This window comes from Aythya marila, assembly GCF_965140915.1.
Source record: "Aythya marila genome assembly, chromosome: 1".
Taxonomy (NCBI): domain Eukaryota; kingdom Metazoa; phylum Chordata; class Aves; order Anseriformes; family Anatidae; genus Aythya; species Aythya marila.
The window spans coordinates 150,371,192-150,393,441 of NC_139042.1; the positions used below are offsets into that span (position 1 = coordinate 150,371,192).

Genomic DNA, 22,250 nt, shown 5'->3' on the forward strand with positions numbered 1-22,250 from the left:
AGACTGTGTTGTCTTTTTTCCTGCTCTAATCCAAAGGCATGCATAAGCAAAGAGAATGATTTGCCAGAGGGAAAGAAGCAAATAAAGGAAATGTTTTCCTTTTCTCACCAAGACATTACGTATCTGAGAAGCAACAGAAGTGAAGTCCTGGTGTAGTCAAAATTTAGTAGTCTGTGAATTGAAAAAAGTGGGCATAGGTCAAGTGTGATTTATAAACATCTGCTTCAAAGACAAAGAGGGGATGGGAGAGGAACTCACATACAGGCACTGCAGGACCAAAGAGCAAGCTCATGAAGTGCCCCGTTCTTCAGGGGGGTCTGTTTTACTGCTTGAGGTTGAGCCAGGAAAAAATAAACAGCTGGTAAGAGGCACCTCTGCCTACAGAGACCTTATTTTAAAAATCTGATTAGTCTGTAAACAAAAAAGTTGGAATGAAATGGAAATAAGGAGGTGATAGCTCTTCACATTGATCTGTGGCTGGGCGAGGAAGAGGAAACAGGTCCCCTGTATCTTGGGACATTGATTGTCCTATAGGCCCCTATTCTTAGTTAGCATCGAGCCTTTATGCTGTCAGGGCAAAGGAGCAGAGTGGATTAATAAATATCTTGCTCATCAAACACACAAAAAGCACAAAGCCCAGGAAGAGCTATAACGTGTAATAAAATTTTAAAATGTTGTAACGTAACTTAGGCTGCAGCAGAGATGAAAGGAACGGTATGTTCAGTACAAAAGCTGAGAATTACTGGATTTTAGAGAACCGAATGTGTTTTATAATAAAAAAAAAAAAAAAGTTTTAAAGTACTTAAAACCTACCTTGATTCTGTGTAGAAGTACATAAAAATGCTTCTTCCACAACAAATGGAAGTCACAACTCCCTTCTGAATGTTGTTGAAAAGATATAAGTAAAAAACTAAGTTAAACTCATACAGTAATTGAGGGGGTAGCAATAAACTCCTGAACCTAGGACAATCATAGTATGTTACGTGAAAGGGGAGGTGCCTCACTGTGAATTCTTCCACTTGCTTTCATTTCCAACCAAACAAATACCATCTGTGCCCCTTAGGTCATGCCATGCTCACAGGCTACGGGCTGGGGGAGGTACCACCTAAAAAATAAAAATGCAAAGGACGATGTTTTTGTGTTTTTTTTCCTGTTTTTCATCTGTCTGCACATCCCTTCCCTCACACCATCAAGAAGAAAGCAGAAAGAATGGTTTTTGGGTTTAGTTGTCTCCTGCAATCCTGTGATAGGGTGAATTTTGTTTCCTTTCTTCAGAAGTTTCTATGAATAGCTCTTCAGCCAGCATCGCATTCTTTAATTTTTCCTCCTTGAGATCAACCAGCCGTGTTCCCCTGTCTGGTCCCACAGGTGGTGTGAGTGTATCTCTGCTGTGTGCTGCTTCCTTCAAAATCAGTCTTGATGGCTTGCCAGGATCTGAACTCCAGAGAATTTTGTAATAAGTCCTGAGGTGCTTTCTACTTCATGAGTCTTAGATCTTAAAAAAATAAATACATAAAAACTGTATTTTGTGCTAATGGCTAGGAAGCTTAGTAACTTGTTCTTCAGTGTGTAATGGCTTAGTTATTAATACAGTATGCATAAGGCAGTGTAGAGTTAATGCTTTTAAAAATAAACTCTGTCTTTTCTTATACTGTAAAATCTTTTATCCAGCCAAGACTTCAGGAGGGTATGAGAAATGAAGCAGTTTACAAACATGCTCATTTGGTTTCAAGTTGGAAGAAGGTGGCTACCTCCAAAACAAGAAACTCAGAACACTGGTATCTATCTTTAGTAAATTAATCATAGGTAAGAGTCTTCTGTTGCTGCATTTCACTAAGATTTGAAGCCATAAGGTGATGTTTTTCATAATCTTTAATTAAATTGCAAGGGTAGTCTTCAAATCTATGGAGAGAGGTCAGGCTGCCTTCCGCCGTGGCAAGTCAGCAGGAGCTTGGTGCCCTTTGGGATCTCCTGTGGTGCTTCTGACCTTTTGCAGTGACGCTTCCATAGCAGCAGGTAGATGCAGCATCAGGAAAAGAAGTCTAAATTTGGGAAGATTAGGCCCTTCGTAGGCAAATGGTTGTAGGCAGGGAACAGGATAAACCTGCCTTTTCTTATCTGTTCCCCATCTGTCCATTTGGTCCTGTTATCAAAATCAAACAGACTTTGTGACTGTCACATCTGCCTGTGGGGTGCAGTTAATAGCATGGCAGATTCCTTTAACAGAAACCAAGTTCTTGTAAGAAGTTGAGCTATAACCAGGTAATTTGACGGTGAATCTAGACCAGGCATTTCTTGTTTCCAAGGTCTTTGTTTGGTTTTTAAACACTTCAAAGATGCCACCCTCAGAAGCATTTAGCCCAGGTTTAACACACCGTGCTCAAGTCAGAGGGCTGTACAGCTCTGTGGGAGCAGAGTTAGGTTAGCATCTCTTCCAGGTATTTGGCTTTGAAAATCACAGGGTACATACCCATACTCCTGCACGGGTGCCCAGCAGTGGCTCTGAGTCCGATGCAGCGTCTGTAATGCTCTAACCACCAATCCTCCTGTTGCTCATGCAGTAGGGAGAGCTGGAGCTCGCCCCTCGTTTCCAGCTCCCACTGGATAAATCTGGTGAGAGCTGTGGAGATGGAGGCACGGTCTTACTCGTCTGGGTGGTGCTTTTGGGTGGGCTTCACCCTGGGACAAGCATAGTAGAAATCATACTGGGAGTTCTTACTGCCTGACTTGTTTACAGATTGTCTTTTAATATTGTTGAAGATTTGCCTTTTTTTTTTTTTTTTTTTGTCCCTTCTGGAGTGTCTGTTCTGCTTTAGATTTGACCTTTCTTTTTTTACTTCAGCTTTAGCTGTAAGGGGTCACAGACAAGGCTTGTTGGGGTGTCCCAAGTGGGGCTTTCCTTTGGAGCTTTGGGTTGGGGTGATGGGGTGCTGTGCTCCCCACCTTTCTCTTTGTGCTGCTGCAAGCTGCAATTCCAAAAGCCGTTCCTTAAGAACTACTTTCTACTATACTGGTATTCCTGTATGCTTTTTCATCATCTTCTTACTAACAAATACCAGCTGAGACCATCCCACGAATCGCAGGTGCTGAGGTGGCTCGTGCAGCAGGGCTCCTCAGTCAGTCGCTCCTCTGCCTCCTTGGTAGGTTGTTCACATCAGTGGTCAAGACACAAAGCTGGATGGTGAGAAATGGGGAGGAACTGTGTCCTGTGAAGCACAATGCACTTCATATTGGCACTTCTCTAGGAACTTCTTTGTAATTACACTTCTGGCGCTGGTACTTGGGAGTGATTTGTGGACTTAAGGCATAAAAACCCTCTGGAGGCCTTTACCGCCAAGCAGTCTCTTCAGTCCTGTCTTTTCTCCCTTTTGATTGATCATCTGATTGTCTGTTTCTGTCACATTAAAGTTAATTCTCCTGTAATTCAGATGTCACTGTTCTGACCTGTAGATCCTGGGAAGCATTGTGTGTTCTCCTACTGTTTTCTTCTGTTTACCCCCGCAGTCACGTCGGTATGAAGTATCAGTGAACCTTTCCAGTTGGAAGGGCAAGCTGTGGTGACAAAACAGCAGGTTTATGGGGTGGTAAAACTGCTACAGCCCACATCTTCCAGTGAAACTGCATTATGTTCCATAAGGAAAACTGCTTTGGATGAGCTTTGGAGGTCCTTTGTAATGGTTTATATTCCGAAAAGCTGATACAAAACACCTACTGTCTCAAGGCAGCTGAAAACTCAAAAACTGTATAGGAGCTTAGCTGAAGTAGTTTCCTATTGCCACCAATGTTGAGATGATGAAACTCTTTGTTTGTTTGTATTTACATAGAAACTATGCGAGGAGATTCTAAACATCCTTGAAAAAGACACGAAAACTTCCTGTCAAGTTGCCTGCCTGGAAGCCCTGCGGATTCTCTCCAGGGACAAGACTGTTCTAGTGCCTGTAACCACGAAGAGGAACATGCAGATTCTTATGAGACTAGCAAAGCTGGACACTGTGGAAGACCCTTTGGAGAAGGTGTCTGAATTTCCTGTTATAGTAGAAGCTTTAAAATGCCTCTGTAACATAGTTTTTAATAGTGCTGTTGCACAGAAGCTCAGTTTGGAACTGAATCTTGCAGCCATGCTCTGCAATCTTCTGAAAAAATGCAAGGATCAGCAGCTTGTTGGTGACATTAAATGCTTTGATTTGCGTCTTCTCTTCCTCTTGTCGCTTCTGCACACAGATATTAGGTCACAGTTGCGTCAGGAACTGCAAGGGGTGCAAATTTTGACGCAGGCCTTGGAAAGTTCCCTGAATGTAAGATGGACAGAAGAATATAAAGCAGCGGAAGATCGTGACAGGCCTCCTTTATCTCTGCAAGAGACAGATTGTGCCATTGAGGCACTGAAGGCGCTTTTTAATGTAACACTTGACAGCTGGAATGTCCACAGCAAGGTAAGGTTAAGCTGAGGTGATTTTTGAAATTGGTTTTGTTTAGCCTGCAAGGTCCAGAACCAACACAAGAAACTGTTGTTGTCCAAGCCCCAGAGCAAGGATTTTAATTCTTGATTTTTGTACTGTAATTCTGGTGGAATCCAGATTGCATTTTTCAGAATAGCAGATGAGGTAGTTCCAAAATTTTCGATTGGCATCATAGCTTCCCTGTATGAAAAATCAGTCAGAGAAAATCTGTCTGAATACCTGAATTCTGATTGTGTCATGTATTGATCTAAAAAGGTCGGAGGGCTGGAGCAGCTCTCCTGTGGAGACAGGCTGAGGGAGCTGGGGTTGTTCAGCCTGGAGAAGAGAAGGCTCCGGGGAGACCTTACAGCAGCCTGCCAGTAGCTGAAGGGGGACTACGGGAAAGCTGAGGAGGGACTCTTGGTCAGGAAGTGCAGTGATAGGACAAGGGGAATGGATTTAAACTAAAAAAGGGTAGATTTAGATTAGATACAAGGAAGAAATTCTTTACTGTGAGGGAGGAGAGGCCCTGGCACAGGCTGCCCAGAGAAGCTGTGGATGCCCCATCCCTGGAGGTGTTAAGGCCAGGTTGGATGGGGCTTTGGGCAACGTGGTCTGATGGGAGGTATCCCTGCCCATGGCAGGGGGTTGGAACGAGATGGTCTGCAAGGTCCCTTCCAACCTAAGCCATTCTGTGAGTCTGCTTCTCTGATCTTGGGCTTTCAAGAGGTGTTGAGTCTTTAATGCTTTTGCCTGTAATGCCAAAGTAACTAGTTTGCTCTTACTACTGCTTAGGCAAAAAAAAAAATCTTTTCAATGTGTTTTCTGTTTAATGGGAGAGTAGCTCGGATTATATAATGCTAGCTAGAACTGTATGTTTTCAAACAAAAAATGCAAAACACAGTGGAACGTGTCAAGGAAGACTGTTAAATGAGAGTCCAAGATTTCCAAAAGAAAATAAATGCTGTTCACTAATAATTAGTTGGCTAGGAAAAACTCTGTAATGTAAGCATACCAGATGGGTGCATCTCTTGAGATCGTGGACTATAGCAATACAGGAACAATTAGAGCTGAGAAGTTTCCCTCGTTTTTTTTCTGTTTTTCTGGGCGTGATGATAAGCACATCAACTGCAACGTTCAGTAGGAAATAACTGAGGAAGCAGAGGGGTTCTGTTTTTAATAACTTTTTCTCCCAGCCCCAGTTTTGGATTTAAACGCGATCTTTTATGATGAGGTCATGTATGAGAACCAAACACACTTTCATTTTTATATCTCATTCATAATATTTATGTTGGTTTTTTTCATAGCAGTGTTGGATCTATTTTTTCTTACAGACAAATACGCTTGTTTTGAGTTGCATCCTTGAACTTATAAATAGAAACAAAGATAACTTTCTCATTGAATAACCTAAGTCTGCACTACAGTAAGAATTCAGTAAACCGAAGGTCTTTCTTACTCCATGCCATATTGTGTCTAAAACACTTTTGTGAACTTTTCACCGGGCATTCTAAATAACTAGTGTATAAAGCTAAGAGTTTTGCAGTGGTTAAAATAGACCAATAATTGGTCTGTTTAGTGCATTGTACTAAGCAACAAATACAGTATTAATCATCACATTCTGGAACATTAAAGCAAAGAATAAGCTTCATACTTTTATGTCTCAAGGACACTGAATAAGAAATTAAATCCTGACACTTAAGATTAAATGGATGAGGAAAAAATTCATAGAAGCTAATGCTTCAAATTTCAAGGAAATATGAAGAAAGTGAGGAGCTGTTCTCATTTATATTCTGACCTAGACGTTTCTTAAGAATGCCTTTAGCTTTGTCAGAGAAAGTTCTGTGTATAGGCAAATGATTATTTTGGAGGTAAGAACTTAAGTCAAGAAAAATGACCCCAAAACAAGTGTATAACTGATGTATATGAATGTTTTGCTACTTGGGAATTTGAGAAGTGTTGTCTTTATGATTAGTTACTTCTGTGTTGGGGAAGCAATGTCAGGTATTAAGTTGGGAAATGAATATTATATCTTCACCTCAAGTAATCTTTTTAAACCCGAATCTTGAAGTTGGCATACTCTCTCAAAATCCCCAGTATTTTCTAAGACGAAAAGTTCAGCTTACTGCAGAAGGACAGGTGGGAGGTGGCAGGCAGTTGTGGCGTTTCCTTTGGCAGCTGTCTTTGGAATAAGGCTTTGTCCCACAGATCTTTTCCTTCCCAAAGAATCCAAGCAAGCAGCTTATTAGAAAGCTTACTAGGAAATTTTTCTCTGGGATTTCAGGAAATTCTGGTGTTAGTAACCTTTTTATTTATGGGTGAGAGTTTAAGACATTCTGGGACATGAAAAGCTACTTCGTGTTTTAAGATAAAGCTTATACAATAACTCTTTACTAAAAGTTCCTAAAGGCAAGCAACCCTTTAAATTAGAGAGCTCTTTATTAGTTGTAAAGTGTTAATAAGGTGTTAGGTGACATTCTGCTTAGCAAGTGTCCCTGCGGAAATATTAATGATCTGTAAGAAGAGTAAACAGCACGTTAATTAAGCGGGCTGAAGATGCACAATTTGAAGAGATTGCAAATGGGCAGGATGGAAAATAAAAGGAGACCAGAAAGGTTAGGCATGTGGATGGAAAGCTAAATGAGACCCATCCGAAGGAGAAGAGAACCGTTTGATACGCCAATATTTAATGGCTGGAGATGATTGCAAAGTAGGCAAGAGCTGCAGGTGGTACAGTTGGCAGGTCCGGATGCTGATGTTACAGCGATGCCGTGGGGTGCTTTGTGCTAAGTCAAGCACGCAAGAACATATGATGGATGCCAAGAAGAGCTAATAAAAGGACCGGGACAATGATGCACAGAGTTTCATGATTGTATTTGCTGGCACACTTCTGTGTGGCTGCTCTCTGGTGGGAGATTGGAAGGAAGAATTGTTTGGAGAGAGCAAATCTAGGGCAAATAAGGCTGCTGAGAGTAGAGAAGTTATTAAGGAAACGTAGAAAAGATGTCAAGGGAACAGAAGCAAGTGAATTAGAAGAGGAAACAGCTTGGGTGAGGGAATGAAGCTGTTGGCAGTGAAAGGACTAAGTGAGAATGAGGCAAACGAAAAGCATATGTAATCTAAATCGATGAAGGGGTGCCTGGGTGTAAACACAGGAAGGAGGATAGTAATGGTATATTAGATATTAGGAATGGTTGCAGAGAATCAAGCAAACCGTTGTAACTAGGTTTTCTGCTAGTGGGGGCTGGAAAAACGTCCCTATGCCTTTTTGGAAGGCCAGCGTATGGAAGCTACACTGCATTCAGCAAACTCTAAGGTACAGTCCTTTGTTGATAGGGATGGGTGTTATGCTCTACTAGGTAATTCCCATCTTTAGTTTTTATTATTCTAGTGACCTGAAACCCTCACTTGCAATCTTCAAAATGAAAAAATATCTTCATAATTTATATTTATATAGAATGAATCTCATCAATTTCGTTACATGGCTGCCATCCTTCGACACTGCTTATTAACCATGGGCCCTACTGAAGACAAAACTGAAGAGTTGCACAGGTTGGTAAAATTGCAGAAACAATCTGTTTAGAAAGGTTATTATTAAAAACTAAATAAATTGCTTTCACTAATATCTGAAGTGGGAATCTGAGAAACAAAGCTATAATTTTGAAGTGGAATGCAACTTTTGCTGTTTTGCATAGAATTTGATGGACAATCTGCACTTTGAAATTTTTGTGTGTAATTTCTGCAATTTTGATGCATTTGGGTGATGGAAGTAACAGGTTGACACTTTTATCTCCATCAGTTTTAGGCTGTTTGGCTACAAGTATAAATTACCACTTCCTTCATAACTATTTTTTCCAAAGTGAATCATCTTGCAGTTTTTAGATGTGTTGGTTTTTTCCTCAGTCCCGCACCCAACTGTTCGTTTTATGTTTGCAGCCAATAACTCAGTCAAAACTCAGAGCATTTTTACTGATGTGGTGATTCTTCCCCATTTAATGTTAACAGTTTTTTCCATTACGTTCTTATTTTTATTTAAATAGCCAGCTGTTCGAAGAGCTGAACAGTACGGTAGCTTCAGACGCTATCCCTTATTATTTCTCAGCAATGAAAACTAGTGTTGCCATTTTCTTCTTCTAAGGCATTGGTATGTCTAAATTCAAGATCTTCTGAAGATCTTCTACTGAACCTGCGTTATCTGGGAAGAAGGATATAGCTTTTCATAGCCAGCAGTCTTGAAAGTGTTAAATGAACTTTATTAAATTTGTGGAAAGTTCTTAGAGATCAACAGTATTGTAGGATTTCAGTGCTCACCTACTATCAGAGCACTTCTCAAGTCAGTGCAGAATAGCCTGGAATAATTTAGGATACTGCTACAGTAGTTGCCACGTCTGAAGTGAGTGCTGAGTGTGTTCTAAAAGGCAGCCACTGTCTTCTCTTTGCTGCTGCTTGTGGTGGGTGTTTTGATCTCTCCTCCTCCTTTAAGGGAGGGACTGATGGGAATAAGTTCCCTGCTGCTGGGAAAACTGAACAGATTTGTGCAAGTTCCCTATCTACTGGAAGATAGAGATAGACCCTTATCGTTTCAGCTTACATGCAATCAGCAGAGATTGCGTGATATTCTGATGAATTATTACACAGTGGATTCTGTCCCCATGAAAACATGCCATGTTTCCTTGTCCGGGAATCTAAGACTAGTCTAATTACCCTGTAAAATACAGCACCCTTGTAAAATGTAATTATCTTGTGTTATTGCCAAAGGATGCATGTTATGCAAGTCCTTCTCGTTTCACCTTTTGCAGGCACTTGCAGATCAGGACCAAAAAGGGCTTTGTAGGTAGAGGTGTGCAGCTGTGGAGGAAATCAGGTATTAGTGTGATTTCTGTCCTTGCTTTTTTCAGTCAGAAGGCACATATTGAGTAGCTCTGCTGCTTACATGGACCATGCGTCCTTGTGGAGACAGAAATCAAGGCAAGAATTCTCCCTAATTCTGAGAAGGGAAGCAAAAGAAATGAGGATGACTGTCACTGTCTTGTTCCTTCAGTCGTCTGCCTTTCTCCATCAAATTCAGTATATCAGCGCATCAACTTTTTCCTTTATGCTGGGAAAACAAGTTTATCCTTCTGCTAGCTACATGTAGCTGGTTTATTGAGGTCAAGGTGATAGAAGGAAGAAAGCGAGTGTAGCTCTGCTGCATGTGATGTTTGTTCTTGTTTTACAACATACTCAAGGGTTTTTTTTTAACGTGTTAGAAGAGCACTGCACAAGTTTTGACTTCCGTGATTCAAATACTTCATCCCGTTTGCAGAACCTGAATTTTATCTTTGAATGCTACATGTGGCAATAAAAGCTGAATAATCTGATGTGCTTTTCCACCAACAATGCTCATCGCAAGGCAGTTCTGGAATAGAAGAGGTATGGTCAGAAGTTAGGGCCCTCAAATCCTCAGGGGGCTGGATAGCTCACTTCACTCTCTTGTAGTAAGTGAAGCAAATCATTCATTCCAGATTGGAGTTCCAGTAACGAAACGAATGAGTAAACTTGTGCTAGCAGCCTGTAGCTAGCACGATGTAGCTTAAAAAAAGGCTGTGTCAGTTGGGCTGTTAAATAGGCTGGGCTCTGACTGCGGAGCCTTTATTGCCAGAGATGAGGTGCGAGTCAGAGAGCAGAGTTCAGCTTCTCGGTCTGCATCCCAACTGGAGCCTATCAGTAAGGCAGTTGTTAAATGAGATTAGAAATGGAATAAAATATAACCAGACGTGAATGCAGCAGATACAAAATATCAGGGAGGCGTAAGCACATTTTCTAGAGCTGCTGATCACTTCTGTGAGTTTGTAAATCTGTAAAATTCAAGATGCACAAGTGAAGGGAAGGCCTGTTAAAGCGAGTTGTCGGAGTGCTCTGAATGTCTAAGTTGAGGATTTATTTAATATGAGCATCAGGTATTGGACACATGCCCTGAATTGTGATGTGCCGATTGTCAGTTTGACTTCTTTTTCTAACAAATAAGCAGAAGCTACCTATGGAAAACATCTTAGCTCATTTATTACCTGGTACTGTTGTGGTTACTGTGGTTCTGTCATGTCGTCACTTCACATTTGAATATGAACAGCTTAAAGCACCACATATTAGAGCGAGTGCCATTTTTGCCCACTAACAAGGTTTTAATCAAGGCATTCAGCAGCTCTAAATAGGCCTTTGCTTCTAAATTTGCATATCAGGAGGGGGCTGGGAGCATGAGTGGGTGGATGTCATGTCCCAGTGATTAATGATCTCTAGGAAGCCGAAAAGGGGAGAGTAATATACGCAGTATTTCTACCCCCTGGAGTAGGAATGCAAACACTATTGTGCAGATCTGTGCATAGTCACTGACTTCCTGGTAGCTGGAGAATTTCATACACTCCTCTACCACAAATAAAACTGTCAGTGAAGTGACAAAGATCAGAAAGCCGGGCTTCGTTTATTGAAAAGAATAGCTCAGACACAGTGATCCAGAAAATTAATTTTGTAGGTGTTTGGGAACTTGGTTGTTTAATAAGAAACTGGTAAAAAAGAGAACTTTTGATGAAAGGACGAAAGCCACCAAGTAGTTGTTGAATTTCAGTCCGTTTTGCTTGTGATCCTTCCTGAATTATTGGAGAGGAATAACTGATGTGATGAAAAAAAGTGTGTCTTAAACAGGAGTTAGAAATAAAACATGCCTTTAAAAAGTACAAGTTGTCTGAATTTCAGTTGTTGAAAGGGTAAAAAGGAGATGACACGGTGCAGCACAGCCACCCAGTCCGATCAGTCAAACCAGCATGTTAGAAATCCTGCTACGTCTGGTTGTCGTGATGTGCTTTCTGTTGTGCTAAATCTTTGTTAGAAGTGTATTAATAGCATAAAAAACACCTTCAAAAAAAGCATTAACTAAAGTTGATTGAAAAGCTTTCTCCATTCTCAGAATGGAGAGGAACATCAGCACACATAGCTGTGTTGGTACCTTTGAGGTCTGCATATGAAAGCCTACGTAGGGCTGTAGTATTTCTGAATACCTCTGCTTTTAATTGTAGTTGGGCATCAGCAAGTAAATAATGAGAAAATTCTAATTTTTGCAGCACCTGTGTAATTTAGCCTCACGCAGGAAGAGTACAAATTCGAGTCTGTATAATGAGAGCAGGATAGATAGCCAAGTCAGATGAAGTTTGAGTCAAACATACAAGAGGCCCCTGCAAAGTAAGTTCCACGTTACTCCATTAAGGAGGAGGAGGGACCCTGTGGGCTAATCCAAATCACTTAACGGGTGTTTGAGAAGCCCTCCTCTCTGTGCTTTGGGGAATCCAAAAAACACCAGTTCCTGAAGGGTACTGCTTGGTAAATTAGCCTGAATTTATTTATTTTTTTGTAACGTGCTAAAAGCCTTCTGTATTTCCTATACACTACAAGCTAAGTGAAAATATCTCAGGGCACCTGAGAAGTTGACGTACGGAGGAGGAAATCTTTCCGGTGGTGTACTTCTGTCACAACAATGATAGAAAATAGATGGGTTGGAAGATCTTGTCAGTTTTGAGGAGGAAACAGCTCTGACCACTGCAAGTCAATGTGAGAGTTCCCCCTGCTGTCCTGCCGGGCCAGCTGCTGTAAGGCTGCTGGTAGCTGTGCCTGAGGATGCTGCGGGGGCTGGAAGTAATAATGCACTGCTGCAGCATCCCTTTTGTCTTTCTTTTCCCTCGCTCGTTCTAACAGCCAGCAGCCAGGCGATAATGCATGCCATCTTCTTTAAAACCCAGAGAGCAGAAAATAAAGCATTGTTTCAGTTGCAGGGCCTCTTTTTTTTTGGTTGCAGTTGTACAAACATTGTGGTGAGTTGTGCTGGTTTGAGTTCTTCCAAATGAATAATGAATCTTTAAAATCTGTTTCAGCAATGCAATCAACCTCTTAAGCAATGTTCCTGTTTCTTGCTTGGATGTTCTTATTAGTCCATCTTCCCAAGAGGAAACAGACATAAAATACAACGGTATGAATATGGGAGCGATTCAGATTTTACTGGATTTCATGGAGAAGAGAATTGACAAGGTAGGGGCTGTAAAAATTCTTGACAAAGTGGCTTCTTTTATTAAAGCAAAAAGTGGGTGTTGGTAAAGCTTCTCGCAGAGCTTTCAGACAGTATTTAAGAGAAATGTGGATGGATGGATAGCCTTGCTTGCTTCTAGATTGTGAAATGCTGCAAAATTGAGAATAAATTCCTGTAACTATCTGAAGTATACTTTGAAACCATGAACATTTGGCTCTTTATTTATGCTTGTGTAAAATTCATATTGTGACAGTCATGTAAGACTCTACTGAAAAGTTCATAGGATTTGAAATTGATTTTTTTTTTCCTTAAAAATATTTATATTTATGTTTATTTTAGGGAAGCAGCTATAGGGAAGGTCTGACTCCAGTTCTCAGTTTATTAACTGAATGCTGCCGAACTCATAGGAACATCAGGAAGTTTATCAAAGCTCAGGTAGGTAAAATATTAATAAAAAGTTGGATATGAAGCTCATTGCAAACTTCCTGAGATTTGTACATCGGTACAAGCCACAGATACTTCTAAGTCATATGAATGATTTTGTATTACTTTACCCAGAAAGTTATCTCTATGGTATTTTTTTCCCTTTGGTCTCTGACAACTGACAGCTATAGAATATTTTTTCAGGCCATGGTATCTATTGATTTATGTGACTCTAAGTTCCACGATACATTTTGTGGATCTGTTAATTAGTAATATTTGGGGTGTTGTAAAGCTGTGTTACATGAGTCCATGTGGATTATGTGATGCAGGGGCAAAATCACAGTGATGTCTGATCTCTTACATCCAGCACATCAGAAAAACTTCAGGGCAGTTAATGAAACTTCGTAAAACTGTATGGTAGTCAGTGAGACTACAGGTATTTTGGATGCTTCTGCTTGAGCTTTCATTTGGCCTCAGCAGGCAAGAGTCATTGGAATTGAAACTTGTGTACCAAGTGTGCATCAACTGGTCTGTTAGAGTAAAACTGTCCCTGAACAGAGGCACACTTCATCTCTTAAAATGTCTCTTAAGAGAGCACTTAAATATGGTACAGACCCTGTGTAGATTCTGTACAGGGAAAAAAAAATTATACCAAAGATCTAAACAATCACTAACAGTTTGTGCTTTGTGATGTGTTTTTTGGGGTGGACTTTTTCTTTCTTTTTTTTTAATTCTTTTTTCTTTTCCTGAAGTTGAGGGAAGAAAAGTTAAAGCATGAGCAAGGAAGAGACAGCTGAGACCAGCTGAGAGATGCTCATTTCCTAAGCTGTAGTGCTTTTGGGGTTGCATCTCAGATAGCACTCACAGATGAAAGCTGTGCCTGAATTCATAGGTGGAATCTTTCATGGAAAAGAGCATATATTGTCTGCCTCTTTCATCTATACCAGAAGTGTTTTTAAGGATTTTAAGGAACCCATTCTCATTTATATTATTTGTTTGCAGCATTTCTTTCCTAGAATACTCTCATGATCTGTTAAATACAAAAAGTTGCAGAGCCAAATGTTCAGAAGTTAGAAAGTGAGGTTGTCTGCATGTTTTTACTACATCTTGGTGTCTAGATGTCAGGATACAATTGCATGCTGTCTCTTACCGCAGGATCACTGCCTCAGAGTGCAAAGAATAGATGGATGCTGCTAACTGCATGACCGGATGTTTGATATTTTGAATTATCCTCATTGTTAAGTGTTGGCCTTAGGCCTTACTTATTGTGCACTATTCAAATTCTGATCTGCAGACAGAATGATTAATTTCCTCATGGACTATCCTATGGCACTCATCACGGTATTAGTATTAAACTATTCGAAAAACATTAATCCATTCTTACAACACTCTGGAAAATGGCAATAATGGTACTATCCCCATTGGGAAAAGTAAGCCGGGACAAACTAAAGTGGTTTTGCTAATTTTTTGAATACTTATTTTGAAAAAGCCTGTTGGTTTTTGGTTTTGTTTTTTTTTTTTCAAAGTAGTCAATGCATAGCATTCATTTGTTTTAAGCATCAGTTCCCAGTGACTCTGAGTTCAGTGCTAACTGTGCCATAATTTTGCACAGAGCATGGCATCTTACATTAAACACACGGAAAACAAAGGACCTGCAATTTCTGATGACCATTAAGTGACAGGTTTGGTTTTGTTCACTAGTAGAAAAAAATTGGCAATCCATAATTGTTACAGGAATCTTCAGACCACCAAATATTTCATGTTACAGCTCAGATTTGATTGCAGGTCATGTCGTGTGAATGCAAAAAGTAACGTGGGTTTTGAACCTGAATTCAAACACAGAAAGAGGCTGAAGTTAGGTTGTAAAAACAAACATTTCAGGCACCTTCTGACTTTCTTGAGAGTTAAAGTTGTAAAATAGTGATACTTAACGTAAAACCAGTGTATTTGAGTGCTCGTTAAAGAGTATTTTCTCCAAAAACTTACTGGAAAGTAGCTTCAGCTTTTGAAGCAGTGTTATCTGGGAGAAGGATGCATTTCCTCTGTACACATAGAGACAGTTTTTAATTTTTTAAAATGTTTTGCCAGACACTTGAGCAAAACAGAAGAACCTAAGAACATGAGGTTCTGTTGCCTGTTAACCAACTTTTGTGGGACGTGTATTTGTGCTCTTAAACACCTAATAATCGTCCTTTCTAAAGTCTACAGTTGGGATATAGTATTTGTCTGCCCAGGATGGCAGACCAGAAGGGCTGAATATATTATGAAGCAAGAGTTGATACTAGTACATGTAAGTATGATTGGGTCCCATTTTTGAAGCAGCACAGCTTACAATATTTTCTTCTCCTGTTGACTGTGTGTGTTCTTGCAAGGATTGGATAAGTACCTTCATGCATTCTGTGTTGCTTTTCTCTTTTTTTCTGCTGCTAGGTACTGCCTCCACTAAGAGATGTATCGAATCGTCCAGAAGTTGGCACAACAGTGAGAAACAAGCTGGTGCGCCTTATGACACACGTTGACCTTGGAGTAAAGCAAATTGCAGCAGAATTCCTTTTTGTTCTTTGTAAAGAGAGAGGTATACATTATTTTTTTTTCTTTTCCCTTTTATGTATGGTCTTGCTGTACTCAGTATATTTGCCTACTGCTGTAACTCTCTTGATTCTTACAGAACTATGCTGCTTTTTGTTTTGTAGCTGATTCGAAGCTGAATAATTTTCTGTATCGCTCTTTGCAGTTGACAGCTTGTTAAAATATACAGGCTATGGCAATGCAGCAGGATTGCTGGCAGCAAGGGGCCTGTTAGCAGGAGGAAGAGGAGATCATTGGTACTCAGATGATGAAGATACAGATACTGAAGAATACAAATCTGCAAAGCCAAAGTATAGTATTGTTTTAAATTCTGATTATTCTTTTGCAATTGAGATGTTTAGATATATTTTTCCACCTTTTGCAGAGAGCCCAGTTATGAAATTACATGTGCTTACGTGAGTTGATGTCTCTCATTGACCTCAGGGGCTAATTATTGAGGAACCAGTTTCCCATAATATGGTTCAATGGCTCTAAATAAATAAGTAAAAATCCACTGTGATAATGATTTAACTTCAGATGGGGGGACTATATAAAAAATAAAATGTTTATCAAAAAGAAATAAGGAAGAAAATTTGAAAATGTTTGTGGATTGCCCAGGAACAGTTTTGAGAGGCAGTGTCAGAGGTTCAGGGCGTATGCGTGTTGTACCTTTAAGTGTTATTTAACAATTCCAGATTTTGAAGGGAGTGTAAAGGAGGGTATCAGAGATGATACTGTAAAGGGGTAACAGGCTGAAAAGGTTATGAAGGACAGCCTACTGGAGGTATAAAGACTACAGTATTTCTTATATGCAAAGAAAAGAACTCTAAAACAGGTTTATTTATATCTCTGCACTTCAACATTTTTTGTCTTGCTCTTATTTCAGAATAAGATTTCAGAATAAGATTTCAGATTTTTGTCTCTGCTCTCATTTCAGAAGTCTAATATCCAGTTGTATGCATATGAGTAAAACTCCGACATTTAGTTAGAAGCTGACACTCAAATGGAATATTGGAGACAAATGTCAGTTGCTTTATGCATCTGATTTTCTGTATTACTATAAAAATGCTTATGGTCAAGCTTTTTGAAAAGATCATTTGTCCTGAAAGTCTGCTCTAAAATTAATTATCTGCTGTTGTTACCATTCCTGTATCACTGTTTACTTGTTTTAGCAGTGAAAACAACTGGGATTGTAAATTCTCAATTTAATATTAATTTGGGTTGAACAAAAAATGATCATGAGAAGGAAATGGTAAACTAATTCAACACTTCTTCATGAGGGAAAAAGATGTCACCATATCCAATCTGCGTTCTTAAAATTAAGCCTGTAGAAAATCAGTTTCCAAAATGTATTCGTCATTCTCTTACCCATCTGCGTCATTATTACTAATGACATTGTCATTAACATCATTATTACCTCACTTTTAAAGTGCTTTTTTATGGTTATAACTTAAGTATTAGTAGAACGTGGACTTCGAGTAGTTAACGAGAAGTTAATATTGTGACTCCCATGAGAAGACTACAGAAGCATCAGTATGAAGGTTGACTATTCACAGTAGCAACTTTGACATGCAATTCAGACACTATTAGTCTTGGTGGGGTCTGTCTGTGTGTTGCTTTTTCTTCCTCCTGAGAAGACAGACAATTTACATACGTATTTATTTAGAAATGTAAACTGTGTTGTTTTCCACCTCCAGCATTAACCTTATCACTGGTCACTTGGAAGAACCGATGCCCAATCCAATGGATGAAATGACAGAAGAACAAAAAGAATACGAAGCTATGAAGCTTGTCAACATGTTTGATAAACTTTCCAGGTATTGTATTATATATAAGCTGCTTTTGGGGAGGGCAGCTTACATCCTGGTTCTTTGCTCTTTGCAAAGGGCTAGAGCTTTTAAATGGTACTATAATCAACTTCTTTGTAGAATTTCAATTTCACTGCAGAAAAGAATGCTTACTACTTCAAGGAAAAGGGTGATATGTTACAGGACTTCACAGGAAATCTCTTTTGGAGAGGATTAGACAAAATTGGGAATCAGGTGGTGAGGGGACCTGCCTCCTGAATGGATAGGCTAATCAGTAATTCTGATCAGAATTTCTCCTTTCAAAGTGTGGGACAAAATTCAAGCCCAAGGCAAGTGTACTCATGTCCCCCAAGTCAGTGAGCAGCATCTGATGGTGGCTACTTCTGTCTTACTGCTTATCTGAAGAACAATTACAGCATGAAAATAGTTGTCAACAGAAGCAATGAATTACACATTAGAGCAATTAGAAGGGAATTTACATTTAAGCATTATTGTGGATTTATTAGAATAAGTGTGGACTGGATTACAAATGAAACATCAGCATTGTTCTAAATGACTAAGGTAATGCCATAAAAGAAAATGGTACGTAATGTGATGTGTGTTATTGATACAGAAAATGGATTTCATCAGGGAACAGACCTGTATTGTTGGCTGTAGCTATTTTTTTCTCTGACTCATTTGCCTAGCATTTGCTGGGTTTTCTTCCCCCATACTTGTAGACATCTTGGAATAATTGCTTGTAGTTTGTTCTTTGTATAAGCAAATATTACATTCTTGAGGAATACTCAATGTAATGCTCATTCACCACTGATCTGAGCTGTGAGAATTTAGGTAAATACATGAGTGGATCACTCTTCTAACAAGGGACAGCCCAGCAGATAGAAATGTGTTTGTGTTTTGTGAGAGTGGATATTCAAATAACAAGTTCTCTTGAGAGAAATTTCAGCAAACCAAGTGTTTTTACCTCTCTGTTAAAGATTAGGAAAACAGCAAGTGCTGCGGGTGATTCTGGCTCTCATATTAGCTGGCAAAGCTTGAAGTGAAAGGAGAAAAGAATCTGGGAACAACTCATCAGTGAAGTAACTGGATAGTTTTTCCACATAATTTGTATGGAAAGCAAGTGTTATATGTTAGTCTTCTTAATAAAGAGAAGAACATACAATGAACATGGAATTGTAGTTGAACTATTATGTAGAGCGGGGTGATTGCTATGTAAGCTAGAGCGTTAGGGGTACCAGAATAAAATGACTAAATGGTCTAAAACTTTTTTAAAAGGAAGATTGAGACGGGAGATAAACAAAGACGGAAGACAAGTCAGTTGCTCTCACTATAGCAGTTACACAAAAAGTCCAAATGGCATTACTGTAGCCTAAGAGCCTTTTCAGTTTGGAGGATTGGAGACACCTGCTGTGTTGCCTGCTAAAAACTGACAATAACGAAGCAGCTGGTGCCCTGTGTCACTACTTATCCTCTTGGCCAGTAGCATTACTTTCACCTTGGGTTTTCTGTCTCAGTTACATCCACCTGCAGTTTCTTCTATAGTGCTTGGACTGCAAGCTCTTCAGGGCTGGATCTCTTTATATTGTAAGGTTTTTTTTGTTTATTTGTTTTTTAGTATAGTGATTACTGTGGGGCAGTTCTGTTGATGTGGCCCCTTTAGGTGCTGTGATAACATGAATAAAATCACTTGACTGTTCTTGCCATGCTTTTTGTTTACTGAAAAATCACGGAAAAATGCTGTCAGGAAGAAAAAAAGTAAGATGTGTTTTGAGGAGACTGTGGGGTATTTTTAATGAATGTAATTGAGTGCAATTGTGGATTTTGCAGCCGTTAAATGAAATGGGACCCTGCCAGTCTTGTATACAAGAAGAAAGTGGTAGTAATAAGCTGCTGGTAGTCAGCAGGGAATCCCTCCACCTTTTTGGAACTGAAGACATCTGCATCCAGCTTGAGCTGATTAGGGCTGGGAATTTTCACAGACTTAAAGCTTCCAGTGGAATACACTTTTTTCTTTGTTTTGCAGTGTATAAATCTAAACTGGAGGTTGTTCTGGTAGGAGTCTTCAGCTGACCGTGAGTGTAGGTTTTCTACTTCTGCTCTTCTTTGTTGTTATCATCACCTTAGGAGGGTGCCTCTACTATGAACTGATCAGGTTCAATTTGGGGCTTTGCTTATAAGGCAGGAGGAAGTTGGAAGGGGACAGGGAAGCAACAACTCCTTCTAATCTTGGGTGGATCTATGTAATTTGGTGTATGTAACCTGAACAAGAGGTTAGAATGAACTTGCCTGATGCACAGCAAAGCTGGTTTGCTTAATACAGTTGTATTGCCCCAGTGATGGAAGCTGAGACACAAAGAGCTGGGGTGTTTTTACTACAGAAAAGTATGGAAAAAAAGTTGAAGGACTGACAAACTTGCTTCTCTTGACTGATGAGGGTAAGTCTTGACTGATCAGGCCAGTCTGTCTCTGGGTTGTTCTGGATTTGGCTTCACTGGCTTGTATAATTTTTGGAAAGGTACCTGATGACAGATTGAACTCCTCAGAAAACAAATCTGCAGAACAGTGCTACTTTAATGAAGACATAGCAACCATGGCTGTTACCAGTTTACCCTTTTGTACGGATTTATTGAAACTGTAAGGAATAAACTGTTTTTCACCTTGTTCCGTAAGATGCCAGTGGATTTTTACTCCCCAAGTTTCTCTTAATTTTCAATATTAGCACAGAAGAAGACACTGCTTTTGAGGTCGTGTAAAATTGATCTATACTTTTGGTTGTTTCAGGTCATATTTCCAAGGCTTTTGTTTTCTGATAGGTTGTTGGTGTTTGGGCCTATTCATAAGGTAGTTGACCCTCAACAAGTTTAAACTAAAATTAATCACCTAGTTTTACCAAAACATGTGGAGAAAAGTTGAAAATTCTGTGAACTCATGTCCCCTGCCCCAACTAACAGACTTAAGTTCTGCAAAAGGTTTTGTAGAAACTAAACTTCTGCTCAGTTTTGACTGGGTAAGATTACTTTTTAAAAGCATTAAATGTGTGTCAATTATCAAGACTTTCATCCTCATTTATGTAATACTGCAGCTCTTGGGAGATGCAGATGTTACTTAGGCAGGTTGCTGGACACCTGGACTTGGCCCTGGAGTAACTTTATGGGCTTTGCCTGCAGTAAGGGTCGATGCGATCTTCTTGGCTCATGGCGAGTTGTTGGTAGCTGTAAATCAGCGTCCTCAATATGTGATGCACATCCCCAAGACTGCAAAAAGATTTAACTCAACCTTTCCTTTTTTTACAAAACATCAAAGGTAGCCAACTTAAATCATTGTTGTATGATGTTCTGTTTATATCATAGACTATTGGAAATACTCTGTGTTAATTAAAATGTCTGAAGAAATATGCTAACATTTTTCCTATTATAAATGGTAGGTGGAATTGTATATTAATTGACTAATTTAAAATGTCAGGATGCTTTTTCCAAGCCAACCTCGTATTAATAGCAAGAATCCTTTTGCTGATGAAATGGTCTCCAATTATCACAGCTTGGGTTTTGTTGTACATTGAACAGAAGTCAACAAAACGAGTATGTAAGAGAACCTGCCTAAATAAGCAACCGTACTCATTAAAAACACAAAATTAATCATAGGATGAATGAAGAAGGCAATGTTACACAGATTTTTTTTTTTCCTCTCCCCTTTCTAATCATAGAACAAAATAATGTTACATGAAAGGATCGGAACTATTATGTGGTACTCAATTATAAGGAGGTGAATAGGTCCCTAACATGCCATTTTATCAAAGGAGCAGGCTGGTGTTTACATGATGGCTGTTTCATTGCAGACACTACCATTAATTCCATGTGTCAATACTGGCCTGTAGTGCATAGAGCAGACAAGAAAGAGTTACCGCTCAAAACAAGGGAATGATTTTTGAGTCGTTATCAAGCTAAATGGCAAGCAGGAAGCCAGAACTTGTATAGATATATTGGAAGGGACTCTTGGGAGATGTGCAATTGGAAGGAGAGAATGCATTTTACCAACTCTTTAATTATGGTGTGTTTCTAAGTATACTTGAATAGAATGCTTTGTTTGCATTAGAAAAAGGGATGTTGCAAGAAGGGTTATTCGAGTGTATTGGAGGTCACGTAAGGATGTGCAAATATGTATAAATATTCATACCAGGTATTTGGACACATCTCCCTGGATACAGAAGTATTCATGCTGCCACCTACTGGGGTGAAGTGTTCCCTTCTACCATTATAAAAGGACTGTAAACATCCAGTTTCTGGGTAATGAAATGATTTTTGAGGGTAAATGTGCCAGTTTGGGGTGATTCCTGTGCTACCTTGTATCTCACCTTAAGCAGTCAGCACATCCTCAGCTACCCCAAGTTGACAAAGCTCAGCTGAGGTCTCTAAGCAGCCCGTGCTAAATGGGGAGCTTGCTGAGGTTGGTGCAGCTGAGATGGTTTGTGCTGGGTAGGGATCAGCTCCGGGGGCTCCTGTGGTGCTGTGCTGAAGTTGGCTGAGCGATGCCTCTTGTATTCCAACCCCAAATTCTGTTATTTGGAAGTTGAGTGTTTGAAACTTCTGAAGCTAGCTTTGTAGGTAGCCCAAATCCTTTCATCTGTTTGTCTCCCTCTGTGTTTTTCCTTGCTGAAAAAAACATGCGTAAGCTTGTGCAGCGTTCAGAGCTTGCAGTCAGGTCTTAACCAGTGTACGAATGCCATGTTTTACACTATTTTAGGACTAGATTATGGTTAGGGGAAAAAAAAAAAAAGACTGATCTCTGTCTTCTCTGAACAATTAATGCACCCCCTCTTCTCTCAGTGGCCTAGCATACTTCTGTCTTCATACAGTTCCATTTTTTCCTGGGTAGCATCTGTCTGAGGAAGGGTGTAATGAGTTGAACCTCCTAATAAAGAAAAAGAACAGCAAACTTGTAACAACCGTGTTTGATCCTGTTCAAGGA

General features: G+C 39.7%; 1 protein-coding gene across 1 annotated transcript in view; it reads left to right on the forward strand.

Annotated features, from left to right (window-relative positions):
* RIC8B (RIC8 guanine nucleotide exchange factor B) overlaps positions 1-22,250 on the forward strand; it is a 34,864-nt gene that overhangs the window by 8,754 nt on the left and 3,860 nt on the right. Inside the window, exons 3-9 of the mRNA XM_082778219.1 lie at positions 3,825-4,433; positions 7,894-7,988; positions 12,335-12,488; positions 12,826-12,921; positions 15,340-15,484; positions 15,644-15,788; positions 17,175-17,294. Coding sequence (XP_082634345.1) covers positions 3,825-4,433; positions 7,894-7,988; positions 12,335-12,488; positions 12,826-12,921; positions 15,340-15,484; positions 15,644-15,788; positions 17,175-17,294 — 1,364 coding nt within the window. The remainder of the gene's footprint in view (positions 1-3,824; positions 4,434-7,893; positions 7,989-12,334; positions 12,489-12,825; positions 12,922-15,339; positions 15,485-15,643; positions 15,789-17,174; positions 17,295-22,250) is intronic.